The following is a 14,393-nucleotide window of genomic DNA, read 5'->3' as shown; positions in this document are numbered from 1 at the left end:
CACCATTTCATGCCCATGTGGTTCCTGGGCCAGAGAATCTCACAGGCCTGGAGAATTCGGAGCCCAGCCCTCTAATAGGATGCAAGTGAGTCATTATGGCTCATCTGCATGCACTCCTGGCGCAGGGCGCATACCTCTATCACCGCCTGCAGGGGACTAGAGAACCGGAACCGGGCTGGCAACGTTTTTTGGCCGACAGTAGATTCTCTGCCCGAGCGTGGATCCCTCTGCAGTGGAGAATCTAGCCCATTATTTATTGCTCACCACAGAGGTTACTTCTCCACTCTAACACAATCTTTTCTGGCTGGCTGACTCATTTTTCATGTATGCATCTGAGTATAGCTAATTAATCAATACCCAACACCAGTTCATCTTATCACTTTAAACTACGAGGTATTTTTACGTTCATCAGCATAATCTTCAGATACTAGTAGCCACAAGTGTTGGTCAGAGGTTGGGAATTCTGCAGCCTCTTCAACACCTGTCTGTCACTCACATGGCACAAGTAAGGAGTATGATGGAATACTTTCCACTTGTATGGATGACTGTGGTTCTAGCAACACTCCAGAAGCTCAAAGGCATCCAGGTCAATGTAGCTGTAAATTGGCACCCCATCCACCATGTTAAACCTTCACTCCCATCAACTAGTAATTCATGGTGGCAGCAGTGTTTAATTAAAAGATTCACTACAACTATTCACGAAAACATCTTTGATAGTGCCTTGCAAAGCTGTGACCTTCACCACCTAGAAAGACAAGGTGGACAAAGAATGGGAATACCACCAACTGCAAGTTTCCTCCAAGACACATTCTGTCCTGACTTGCAAATATATATTCCTTCACTGTCTGGGGGTTAGTATCCTGGAACTCCCTTCATAACAGCACTGTGGCTGCACTTACACCACATGGACTGCAGTGGTACAAGAAGGCAGCTTGCAACCATCATGGCCAGTGCAATTAGCGATGGTGGCCATGCCAGTGATATCTGCACCCCCTGAAAGAATATTTAAAAAATAAAAATATGTATTCGTCAGAAGCCGAGAAGGGTTTGCAGTTTATTTCCCTCAGCAGGGACCCCACGCTCACAGGGATAAGATCTGACAGAGGCTCTTTCTGGCCCACGTTTTGAGTGTAGTTTCCTGCGTGGAATAAGATTTCATGGAATTACCCGTCATCAGCCTTTGACAGCTAATTTAACGTTAATCAACATGACCTCGATTTGCTCAAATCAATTATTTAATTTCTTTATACAATCAATGGGAATAAAATCATTCTGTGCTTCTGTGATAAGATTCTCTGCTCCTCCCATCTTCTGGTATAAATTCCTGTGGGACTCCTGCATCAGAATTGCTATTTGATATTTCCTATTCTCTCAGCAGAAATCATTCAGAAAAACTTACACAACTGTGCATATTTGCAAACTTATCTATCCTAGCAGTTATAATTAATATCCAAGCTCTGGGTATGCAACTACTTTTATTTCTAAAGCACTTTTAACATTGTAATTTTGAATTACATAAGGAGGTAATCAGACAAGTGACCATAAACTTGATCTGAGAGGCACATTTTAAGGGGTGTATTATAAGAGTGGAAAGAGCGAGTGATTTACAGTTTCGGATTGTTTCGGCTTATGCCCCAGCGATGCAATCAGCGGCGAACAGGAGGTCAGAACCTGTGGACCAGTACCTGCCTCTTCGACACTACTAGTACAAAGCATGATATTCAATATTTTGGGATTAAAACTCAATGACATAAACCATGAACTTTAGAACTTGCAGGTAAAAGAAAAATGTTTACTTGTGGCAAATTCGAGAAGTTTTTTAATGAATAATAGAAAGACCCACTATTTTGGAAGGTGTTGTTTCTATTGATGCCCGCAATTTGTACTACCGATTGCAGCAAAAATGACTGGGGGCCAACAGTGACAATAACAACAATATGAAGGAGGAGCACTAAAATTAACATTATGGAGTTGTTTGGAGAAATTGTTTCCATTGGCAGGAGGATCAGCAATCACAGTACATTAATATATGGTAATTGTCAAACAAATCAGAGTAGGTGGGAGGGGAGTATGGGGAAAATGAGCTTTTTTATTAATATGCATTTATTCAGAATTTACAATACACTATCTGAATAATGGGGAGATAAATTCAATTATAATTTTCAAAAAGGATTTTGATGTATATCTGAAAAGAAAGGATTGGCAGGACTATCAAGAAACAGTAGAGAACGGGTAGGATGGATGGTGGGTTCCACAGCTGGCAGAGGGCAGGAATCAGAAGGATGGGAGATCTGTTCATAGACGGAAGCCTTCCCAGTTTGAAGGCGCTAGAGGACAAATTTAATCTGCCGCCAGGAAATGCCTTTAAATATCTGTAAGTATGAGCCTTCCTGAAAAAACAGGTAGTGGCCTTTCCGACGCTGCCGCCACGGTGTCCTCCACCTCCTGTAGTTCCTGGTAGATATTAGGTGTCTAATATCTACCAGGAACTACAGGAGGTGGAGGAAACCCCGGTGGAGGAGCTCAAGGGCATATGGGAGGAGGAGCTAGGTGAGGAGTTGGAAGCGGGTCTGTGGGCAGAGGTCCTGGGCAGGGTTAATTCCTCCTCATCATGTGCCAGGCTCAGTCTAATTCAATTTAAGGTGGTCCACCGGGCACACATGACGGCAGCGAGAATGAGCAGGTTTTTTGAGGTAGAAGACAGTTGTATGAGGTGCAAGGGCAGCCCTGAAAACCATGTCCACATGTTTTGGGCATGCCCGGAGCTTGGAGAGTTCTGGCAAAGGTTCGCAAGGGCAATGTCCAAGGTGCTTAACACACGGGTGGTGCCGAGTCCAGAGATAGCGATCTTTGGAGTGTCAGAAGACCCGTGAGTTCAGGGGGCGAAAGAGGTCGACGTCTTGGCCTTTGCCTCCCTAGTAGCCCGGAGACGGATTTTGTTAATGTGGAGGGACTCGAAGCCCCCGAGTGTAGAGCCACATTAATGACATGGCTGGGTTTCTCAGCCTCGAGAAAATAAAGTTTGCCTTAAAAGAATCTACGCTAGGGTTCTCTCGGAGGTGGCAGCCATTCGTCGACTTTCTCGGGGGGGAAAATTAAAATGTCAACAGCAATCTGGTGGGGTGCGGGGGGGGGGGGGGGGGGGGGGGTTGGGGCGGCGGGAGTGGAGTGGGGGGGGGTGAGTGCTTCATTGGGATGGTGTGAGGTCATGTCTATTTAATTGTTATTCTATATTTTCTTTTTACACTATGTTAATGTTCACCAGTTTGTTTTGTTATTATTGTTACTACTGTTTTATGAAAAATTCTGCAAAACCTTAATAAAAATACATTTTTAAAAAAGTAACAGTAGAGGAGGGTACACGGTAGCACAGTGGTTAGCACCGCTGCCTTACGGCACCAAGGACCCGGGTTTGATGCCAGCCTGGGTCACTGAGTTCGTGTGGAGTTTGCACATTCTTCCCATGTCAGCATGGGTCTCACCCCCACAACCCACAGATGTGCAGGGTAGGTGGATTGGCCACGTTAAATTGCCCCTTTAATGTAAAAAAAAGAATACGGTAGAGAAGTGGGACTAATTAGATAGCTCTTAGAGCCAGCACAAGTATAACGGGCCAAATAGTGTCTTTTTGTGATTTTATGATTCGATACAACAGCACTCACGAAATACAATGTGATATATTTTCATTCACCCCCATATTTCTGTCATTCGCAATATTGTAGAAACAGATGTAATTAGAAATCTATTCAGAACTGGGCAAATTAGCTGGAAGATATTTCAGATCGTTTTACCTCTGCAGAAAAACTTGTCGCCGGAGTCTTTAGCTCCACATCACCATTTTGATCTAATGTTTCTTCACTTTCATTCACAGCTGCCAAGCTTGTGGTCACATCTTTTTTAACCAAGAGCTGTTGGTCAGTTCTGATGGGAAGGCAAATAAGATATTTGGAAACTACGTTAATGATTCTAGGTATTAGTTTTGCTCCTAAAAAATTATCAATTTGAAATATTCATCGGAGATAGGGCTTAGAAATCACAACTGATCAGATCAACATTTTTTGTTTGCAAAATGAATTTATTATGGTTTTACACTATTCTAAGTTTAGAAAGCGGTCAAATGTTTTGAGGAAGTAACAAGGAGGATTGGTAGTGCAGTGGATATTGTCTACATGAATTTCAGCAAGGCATTTGACAAAGTCCCACATGGCATTCTGGCCAGAGGAATGAGAGTTCATGAGATACAGGGAAAGGTGGCAGGCTGGATCCAAAATTGGCTCAGTGACAGGAAACAAAAGGTAGTGGTCGATAGATATTTTTGCAATGATAAACAGCTGCCAGTGGTGACTCACCGATCCTTGAAGGTAGCAGGAGAGGTGGACAAGGCAATCAAGAAAGCATATGGAATACTTTCCTTTATTGGGGGAGGGCTTGAATACAATAGCAAGGATGTAATGATGGAACTGTATAAAACACTGGTTAGACCACAGCTGGAAGCTTGTGTACAGTTCTGATGACCACATTACTGGAAGGACATTTTGGGTGTGATTCTCCCATCGGGCGGCTAAGTGCCGACGCTGGCGTCAGCGCCCGTTCTGAGACCCGATTCTCCGGGCCACAGTGGGGTAGCATGGCGCTGGAGCGGTCCATGCCGCTCCTGCTGCCGATCTCGGCATGAACCCGGCGCTGCGGGGTCCGCGCATGTGTAGTTGGGCTGGCGCCAACTACCGCATTCGCAGTGGCCTCCTTCCCCGACGCCAAATGGCATAGGACTACAGGAGCCGGCGCGGAGGAAAGGAGGACCCTCGACAGAGATGCCGGCCCGCCGATATGTGGGCCCCAATCACGGGCCAGGCTACTACGGAGGCCCCCCCCCCCCCAACAGGTCGCCCCCGGACCCTTCAACACCGAAGTCCCGCCGGCTCAGAGGATATTAGAACGGCGGCGGCGGGACTTGACTTTTTGGTGATGGCCACTTGGCCCATTTGGGCCAGAGAGTTGCCGCATACCCCGACTGGTGCCGCCTCCCGGCATCAGGGCAGCATGGTGCGATTCCTGCGGCCTGCTGACAATTCTCCGACCCGGCGGGGGGTTGGAGAATTCCGCCCAACAGTTCTGGAGAGAGTGCAGAGGAGATTTACAAGAAAATTGCAGCTATGAGGAGAGACTGGACAGTTTTGGGTCATTTGTCTTAGAACAGATGAGGTTAGGGACGACCTAATTGAGGTGTTCAAAAGTATGAGGGGCCTGGACAAGGGTAGACAGAAAAAACATGTTTCCCCTCACCTGAGGGATCAATTAGTAGGGGTCATACTTAGAGGGGACATGAGGAAAAGCTTTATCACCCAGAGTATGGTGGGCATCTGAAATTCACTGCCCATGTGGTGGTTGAAGTTGAAATGCTCAACCTATTTAAAAAGTACCTGGATCTGCATCTGAAGTACTGTAACCTGCAAGGCTACCGACAGGGGACTGAAAAATGGGGTTAAAATGAGCAGTTAATTTCTATTATCTCTTATTTGGTCAGCACAAACACGGTGGGCCGAATGGTCTCATCCTGCACCATAATATTTCTATGGTTTGGCTGGAGTTAATACAGTCTGTCATAGTCAGGTCCACTTCATCATGAGAAAGGCCACCCGTCAATCTCTCAGCCGTAGAAACCTCCTTCAATCCGAAGTAGCCCATGAGGGAAACTCGTGCTTGCAGTTGAGGTGTCATTTAGACTTATTATTGAGGCATTCAACAGCAATTATTCCTGAGCCCGCCGGAATTCAGTGGTGATTGAAGGATTTAATGCAAGTGACATGGCTTTCTAGTGCCTCCCAAATGTCACCAAGCAAACCCCTCCAGGTTACCAGCTGCCTCACAGACTCTTTCAAAGGCACTTAATGCTGATCGAAGGACTCTGTATCGGGGATGGTAGCTGCTTGCCAGCACTTATTCTTTCTCCAACTCCCCTGCATCCTCTCCCATGCCCCCCCCCCCCCCCCCCCCCCCGATAGCCCCCAGCCTGTGATCATACACCTTAGTTGAGGGATCCCACAATGGTCCCTGGTGAAGTCCTGGGGTTTTACCGGCAGCAGCCACTGCTCCTGGTGGTGTACCGCTCCTGGCGGTGTTGCTGGTAATGGAGAGCTGCTGGCATCTGATTGGTCAGAAGCTCTCAGGGATGAGATTTTTGCCCCTAGGGTTTTAAAATCAAAGGAAGGCTCTTCATGAGCCAGGTAAGTGCATGCCAGACAAAAAGACATAAAATGGGAGCTGCAAATTGGTGGGTGACTTGCTTCTCCAATACCTTTGGTCAAAAATGGGAGTTCGCCAACAGCAACCCAATGCGTTTCAAGCAATGACTGCATTTGTACTGTTAAAATAATTTAACTCACGGCAGGAAGTTAGGTTTCGCGTAATACTCAACTATGCCAACCCAGTAAGAAGTCTTACAACGCCAGGTTAAGGTCCAACATGTTTGTTTCAAACACTAGCTTTCGGAGCACTGCTCTAAAACCTGAGGAAGGAACAGTGCTCCGAAAGCTAGTGTTTGAAACAAACATGTTGGACTTTAACCTGGTGTTGTAAGACTTCTTGCTGTGCTCACCCCAGTCCAACACCGGCATTCCACATTATGTCAACCCAGAAATGGAACAATTTAAATTGTGGATTCTCACTGGGGAAACAGTAGTGTACTGGTATTATGATTGGACGAATAGTCCAGAGACCCAGGATAATGCTCTGGGGACCTGGGTTCAAATCCCAACATGGCAAATAGTAAAACTTGTATTCAATAAAAGCTGGAATTAAAAGTCTAATGATAACCATGAAACCATTATTGATTGTCATAAAAGCCCATCTGGTTCACTAATGCCCTTTATGGAAGAACACCTCCCACCCTTACCTGGTCTGGTGTACATAATAATAACAATCGTTATTAGTGTCACAAGTAGGCTTACATTAACACTGGAATTAAGTTACTGTGAAACTCCCCGAGTCACCACATTCCGGCACTTGTTTGAGTACACCTGAGGGAGAATTTAGAATGTCCAAATCACCTAACAAGCACGTCTTTCAGGATTTGTGGGAGGAAACCAGAGCACCCGAAGGAAACCCACGCAGACACGGGGAGAACGTGCAGACTCCATACAGTGTCCTATACCGGGAATCAAACCCGGGTCCCTGGCACTGTGAAGCAACAGTGCTAACCATTGTGCTACCGTTTCGCTATGTGACTCTACATGTGGGTGTCTCTAAAATGGCCAAGCAAGCCACTCCGTTCAAGGACAATTAGGAATGGGCAGCAGATGCTGGCACAGCATAAAAAAGTTCCCCGAGATTTATTACAGTTAAAACTTTATTTTGTCTTCTTATCATTTCTTTGTTCCCTCATCTTAATTCACTATTTCTTTCCCTCTTTATTTCTCTTCCTTTTTTGGTTTGTCTCTAATTCATCCTATTTCCTTCCTTGTCATTCGAATTGTTTCATCTTTATTCTCAATTTAATTGGTTAAGGAGATACTTTATGGGTCCTGTCGTTCGCCAAGTTCCCAGATTGCCTACTCACCATTGCAGCAATTTATGGCACAAGAGTATTTTAGAGCTTCAGAGTGGAGAAAAAAAAACAGATTTGAGCACACAACGAGATGACTCTCCTCCAGAAAATTATGGGCCAATGTTTTTTTCCTGGTCGGCAGAAAACAGGAGTGAAACAGAGCAGTTTTTTCCAGAATGGTTATACTCACCTCTCCGGAGGTATGATTGTGGTGTCTATCTTGTAGTTAAGCAATGGACTTGAAATTTCGACAAATTGATCAGACTTCACTACTTTGGGCTCTGGCAAGCAGAAAAAAGAATTAATATGTTCCGTTTATCAGTTCCTGAAGAGGATGCATTGACTGGTATGACCGACAAGCTTAAATTATTTGTGACATGGTTGTAGTAATCCAGTTGAAACATGGGGAATTAATTCACTTGTTATATTGAAAAAAAGCTATGTTTCTCTTTGAAAGTAAGTTCCTATTAGAGCAGTCCTATTAGTACACTGGAGACGATAGTGGATAACTAATGCAATAATAATATGACTTTCAGATATTTTAGGTACAGGTGGAGCTTAGGTAATACAGTGATTATGTTATAGGGTTAATACATCAGAGCTCAAATCCCACCATGGCAACTTAAAAATTTGATATCAGTTTAAAAGTCTGAAAATACAGAAGATTCTACAAGTAAAGGTCATCATGAAGCTGTCGGATTGTTTTGTAAAACCAAGCTAGTTCACTACTGTTCTATGGAGAGGAATGTTGTTGCCTTTACACTGTCTATCTTTTAGCTGGGGCTATTTAGCACAGGGCTAAATCGCTGGTTTTGAAAGCAGACCAAGGCGGGCCAGCAGCACGGTTCAATTCCCCAAACAGGTGCTGGAATGTGGCGACTAGGGCCTTTTCACAGTAACTTCATTTGAAGCCTACTTGTGACAATAAGCAATTTTCATTTCATTCTGTGACACTAGTCACAAATCAATATTGGCTCGTACCTGTTATCTCAAGTGGCCGGAGCACCCATTCAGTTGTACCAGGTCAACTGGGGATGAGAGCACTGAGACATTGAGGGGAAAAAGGGGAAAAAATAACTCTTAAATGTCTTTTAAAAAATTTATTTCATCTAATTTTATGCCCACCTTGTTAGTGTGATGAATGTATATGTATTTGGTGGTGTAAGGGTTAAAAACCTGGGCTAGTGTGTGACCGCTGCAGTCATATTTGTTTACAAATCGTGGTTTGAAAGGCAGCTGGGGTTTTTGGAGCCAGAGGTGCAATTAAAGCATCGTAAAGGTATGGGCTAATGGACTTTCGTTTAGATTAAGAGGATTCCCTGTGGAGTAGATCATTGGAGACATAGTGTTCAGCTTAGTGAGGAGGTGTAGTTAATAGGAGGAACCAGGGGTTGAAGCTGTCGGGTGTTGAGGTTTAACTGAGCTGATAAGGTTTATGATGAAATACAGCCAGATTCTTCATTATTCTGGCAGGGCGGGGTCAGGTGTTTTTCTTTCAAGCAGTCTCAAAAGGTCTCTCTTTCTCAAAGTTTTCAAGACATCTCTGTACAGCAAGTATTCTTGAGTGCTAACTGTATTTAAGTGGATTGGGATCTGAGATGGTTTTGTTGTTTGAATTAAAATTAAGATAGCAGTTAAGGGTTATTGTGTCACTGTATCAATTCACATTTTTGTACACAATGTTATAGATATTTTTATACTGTGTTCGGAATAAAGTTTGTTTTAATATACCATATCCCTATTTTATATGAAATCACTCCTGGAGGGAGGTTTCTTTTCCTCACAGTTTTACAGAATTAAAATAAAATATATTGGGGTTTCTGTCCAGCATTCTGGCCACTGTTGGGTCTGGTCTGGGGTCATAATAAAATTGGGGGCTTGTCCAGGATTTAAAAGTATAGTTTCTTGTTAGGCTTGGGATTATTGAACTTAAGACAATGCGTGTGTGTGTGGCATGGTTGCTTTCTCTCAAGTGGTACAATTTAAATAAGGAGTAACTGAAAATGGCTCTTCAAGTTACAAAAATGTTCCTGTGTATAGAAGACGTTACTTGGCCTGGTTTACAAAGCTGACTAAAATGCAACTTTTAGGTTTGGTGGACAAGCTGTAGTTACCTTTAACTGAAGGGGTGAGGATGGTAGAGATAATACAAACAATAGTTCAGCATTTAAATTTGCCAGAGACACAGATTGAGTCATCAGAATTAGCTAGAAATCAATTACAAATGAAACTATTAGAGATCCAGGGGAAAAGAGGAGAGATTGGCTATGGAAGAAGAAAAGGAAAGAAAGGGTTTTTAAAAGGAAATGCAAAGGAGGAAGCTTGGCGTCGAATTGGAAAGATTGACAAAGGAAAGTAGGGATAGGGGAAAAGAGAGAATTTTGAACTTCAGAAACTGCCATTGCAAAGAAAACATTGATGGAGGATGTAGGAGTTAAAGGCTGAAGCTGAGTTAAGTCTAGAGGAAAGAAACATTTCCTAGTCAAACGCCTAGAAGGAATATTTTTAAATGTATTCAAGCACTCCCAAAATTTGACGAGAAAGATATGGGAGCCTTTTTAAAAATAAAATCACATTTCAGAAAGTGGCTGAACAATTGAATTGGCCAAAGACTATGTGGATAGTGCTAGTTCCAACAAAGTTAGTTGGTAGAGCTACTAGTGTTTACATTACTATCAGTGTATCCAGTGATTATGATGAGGTGCAAAAAACCATATTGCATATGAACTAGTGCCAGAAGCCTCCAGACAAAAGTTGAGAAATTTAAGGAAAGAACCAGGCCAGAGATATATAAATTTTAAAGAATGAAACAAAATAATTTTGATAGATGGATAAGAGCATTAAAAATAGACAAAATGTGTGATGTTCTTATGGAAACGATTATTTGGGAAGAATTCAAAGTTTCACTTCCCGCAGGATTGAGAACTCATCTGGAAGAGCAAAAGGTTAAAACTGCAAGACAGGCAACAGAATTGGCAGATGATTGTGAATTAGTTCACAAAGCCACGTCTAGTTTTTGACATCCATTTCAAACTGTGAAGGGTATAAACTGGGGAAATGAGAAATTCAGTTAGTCAAGGCAAAGGAACTTTAGTTGGAGATATTAGGAAGTGTTTGCCTCAGGTTAAAAAGAAAATCGATGGGACTTCCGGTGGCGCCCTCGAGGAGGCAGGTCGCAGGTCGGATCGCTCCCGCCCGAGATGGGCAAACGGACCTTTGTCTACGGACTTTTTAGGGACCTGGCAGCCTGAATCGGTGGAGGAGACGACAGGGAAGAGGCTTTCTTCCCGGGGTATGGGCAGCTGGACCAGAAGCGGTCGAGTGGAGCGGGAAGGATCAAAGCGGGAGCAGCGGGGAACCCAGGCCGGGCGGCCAAGCATGGCGGACGGCGGGGACTGGGGAGCGGAGGCTCACTGGCCAAGGGAGGAGCAGATGGAGTTCTTCAAGAACTGCTTCGCCGAGCTGAGGAGGGACACGCTGGACCCGATGAGAGCGGTGATGGATCGAATGGTCGAGACACAGGCGGCCCAAGGGAAGGCGCTCAGGGAGGTCGAGGCGAAGCTCTCCAGTCAGGAGGGAACGGTAATGGAGCTGGAGCACGAGGTGGAGGAGCTGAACGCCCGTCAGAGGAGGATGCAGGAGCAGCTTGAAGAGCTGGGGAACAGAGCCAGGAGGCAGAATTTAAGAATCGTTGGCCTCCCCGAGGGCTGCGAGGGGTCGGATGTGGGCGCATACGTGACGGGTATGCTTGAGGCGCTGATGGGACCGGAGGCCTTCCCTCAACCCCTGGAGTTGGATGGGGCACATAGAGCCCCCGCAAGGAAGCCCAGGACGGGCGACCGACCGAGGGCCTTGGTGGTCCGCTTTCACCGGCTTGCTGACAGGGAACGTGTGCTGCGATGGGCCAAGGCGGAGAGGAGCAGCAGATGGGAGAACTGCGAGGTGCGCATTTACCAGGACTTGGGAACGGAGCTGGCCAAGAGGCGTGCAGGATTCATCAAGGTAAAGGCAGCCCTCTACAAAAAGGAGGTGAGGTTTGGAATGCTATATCCTGCAAAGCTTTGGGTTACGTTTGAGGAACTCCACTACTACTTTGAGACACCAGAACAGGTTTGGACCTTTATTAAAGACAAGAAGCTGGACTTGAACTAATGGGCACTGAGTTCTTTCAGTGCTGTACAGTGGCGGCGGCCTGTTAACTTAAAGTTGCTCTGATTAGGACTTTTACTAAGAAAAAGAAGCTGGACTGGAACTAAAGGACTCGGGGCTTTCAGACATTTTGTGTGGCGGCGGTTTGTTAAACTATCCTGTACTGTAATGTTTTATCTAAGATTGTTTTCAGCCTGGACAGAGAGTGGGGGCTGGAGGGCGCACTGTTTAGGGTCCTTTGGGGGGATCGCAATGGGGGGGGGGGGGCCTGTGCTTGGTACCTTCTGGTACGAGATCGGGGCCTCTGATGGGGGGATGGGCTAGGGGCTAGTCACGGGACTTGAAAGGGCTCGGTGGGATACAATTAGGTTAATGGGTCCCTGGTGGGTGGGGGGAGGGCCTGAGCGCTGGGACGGGATACAGGTAGGCGCCAAGGGCAGGGGTCAGTGTGACTAGCGTAGGTCAGGGGGCACCAGGGAGATCGGAGGGGGGGCGGGGCGGGCTAGGGCCAAGCGCAGGGCTGACCTGGCAGGCCAGGCCTGGGGGAGTAGGGGAGACCAGGCGGGGGGGGGGGGGGGGGGGGGGGGGGGGGGGGAGGGAGAAGAGGGTTAGGGCCACGTTAGCTTAGTGTAGTTGAACACGTGTGGCATGGGTAAACAGAGCTGGCAGGGAAAGTGCCGTATGGAAGGATTTTTGGTTTCAACATTTATTAACATGTTTATTCTTTCCCACTGTTCGTTTTCACTATGTTAGGGCTCTTTGCACAGGGCCATTTTTCGCTTTGTAACTGTTACAAATTTGTGTTAAATAAAAAACTTCAAAAAAAAAAAAAAAAAAAAAGAAAATCGATGAAAGTGGAATAAAGAAAAGAAAACTTAATTGTTTTCATTGTAATAAAGTTGGACACATGAAGTCGCAGTGTTGGTGGCTTAAGAAAAGTACCGGGAAGGCAGACTCATTAAAACAAGATAAGCCGACTTCCGGTGGCGTTTGCGAGCGGGTCAGCCGCATCGAGAGGAGCTCCCGCGGTGGCCACTATTTGCAGCGCTTTCGGAGGTTTCCCTGATTCATCTCTTTCCCACCCCCTGCAATTATTGTCGGTCTTTGGGGCCGAGGGGAATTCCCTGGAGGAATACAAAAAAGAAGAGAAAGAAGTTTTAAAGAAATTTGGTGAAAGTTTTTTTTCTTTTTTTGAAGGAAGAATTTTTTGTTTTTCTGTATAATAAAAAAAATTAAAGAAGGGTGGAAAAAAAAAGGAAAGATAACAAGTCGTTAAAGGATTCGAAAAGCAGCGTCGAAGAAGGAAGGAAATGCGGGCTCGCCGTTGAATGAGAGGACCAGCAAAAGCGCTGACAAGATGGCGGGGGCCGTCTGCATGGTGGGACCCCACTACTTACGGTGGAGAAGATGACCGAGGTGATGGCGGTGGAGCTGGAAAAGCAGTTTGCGAGGCACATTGAGGCTTTGAGGAAGGAGATGGCCGTCGCATTGAAGTCATTGGTGGAGGAGGCAATTGCCCCGGTGAGGGTAGCTGTGGCAAAGACATCGGCCGAGTTGAGAGAACAGGGTGAGAAGATGAAGGAAGTAGAGGAGGCCACTGGACAGCGACCAGATCACCTTGATGGGGGACGAGCTGCGGAGGGTGGTGGAGGTAAACCGAGGACTCCGAGCAGAGCTCGAGGACATGGAGAATCGCTCGAGGAGGCGGCATAATCTGAGAATTGTGGGCTTGCCCGAAGGGACAGAGGGCCCAAGGCCAATAGTAAGAAGTTGGCGGAGTTGATGGGGGAGGGTGAGAACCCCTCTTGGTACGAGCTAGACCGAGCTCATCGGTCATTAAGGCCGAAGCCCAAAGTGAATGATCTGTCAAGAGCAGTAATTATCTGCTTCTATAAGTACTGCATGAAGGAGAAGGTGTTAAGCTGGGTGAAGCAGAAGCGCGAGGTGCAGTGGGATGGTGCTGGACATCGGATCGACCAGGACTTGACGGTGGAGTTGGCAAAAAGAAGAGTGGCGTTCGGGCGAGTGAAGGCGGCACTGGACAAGAAGGGGGTGCGGTTTGGTATGGTATACCCGGCGAAGCTGAGGGTGAGGCATGATGCCAAAGACTTTTATTTCGAGACCGCGGAGGCGGCTGAGGTGTTCGTGAGGGCAGAAGGCTTGGGACAGACGTGAGGAGCGGAGCTGGAAGAGAGACTGTGGACTGTGATTGGGGAACTGGAAAATGTATAAATGCTATAACTTTCTTTCACTGACGTGTATTGTAATTTACTTCTCTTCACATTGTTACAGAGTTCAAGTTATTAGTTGGGTTGATTGGCATTCTGTGTTGTGATGATTATATCTCAGTTTAGTGAATTGTATGGTTTGGATTGTTGTTTTTACTTTCTCTGCGACTGGGTGGGAGGGGACGGTATACCTTGGCGGGGGGAGCAACCCATGCTAGCTAACTAAAGTCGGCTAGTGAACAGAGGTGAGGTGAGAGGAGGGCTGCGGACATTGGAGCCTGGTTGGCAGGCGTTGATGGGCATATGAGGCGAGCGAGGAGGGGAATGGGGCGTGGGGGGAGGATTTTATGCTGGGAGATGTTTTTTCGAGAGGAAATGTAGGGTGGGGTTTTTGGGAGGTGGGGGGGAAGGTTTCAATGTTAATAATGGATAGGGGTGGGTCAAGCTCAGAGCAGGGCTCGGTGGTATGATGA

General features: G+C 46.0%; 1 protein-coding gene across 2 annotated transcripts in view; it reads right to left on the bottom strand.

The window, feature by feature from the left end:
- Nucleotides 1-14,393, bottom strand: part of adgb (androglobin) — a 564,769-nt gene that overhangs the window by 323,951 nt on the left and 226,425 nt on the right. For both annotated transcript variants that reach the window (XM_038805127.1, XM_038805138.1), the window contains exons 12-13: nt 7,734-7,824; nt 3,792-3,921 (exon numbers count right to left, since the gene is read on the bottom strand). In XM_038805127.1, the coding sequence (XP_038661055.1) occupies nt 3,792-3,921; nt 7,734-7,824 (221 nt within the window). The remainder of the gene's footprint in view (nt 1-3,791; nt 3,922-7,733; nt 7,825-14,393) is intronic.

This window comes from Scyliorhinus canicula, chromosome 1, assembly GCF_902713615.1.
Source record: "Scyliorhinus canicula chromosome 1, sScyCan1.1, whole genome shotgun sequence".
Lineage (NCBI taxonomy): Eukaryota > Metazoa > Chordata > Chondrichthyes > Carcharhiniformes > Scyliorhinidae > Scyliorhinus > Scyliorhinus canicula.
Note: the sequence above shows the minus strand (reverse complement) of the source record. Positions and strands in the feature narration are given on the sequence as shown.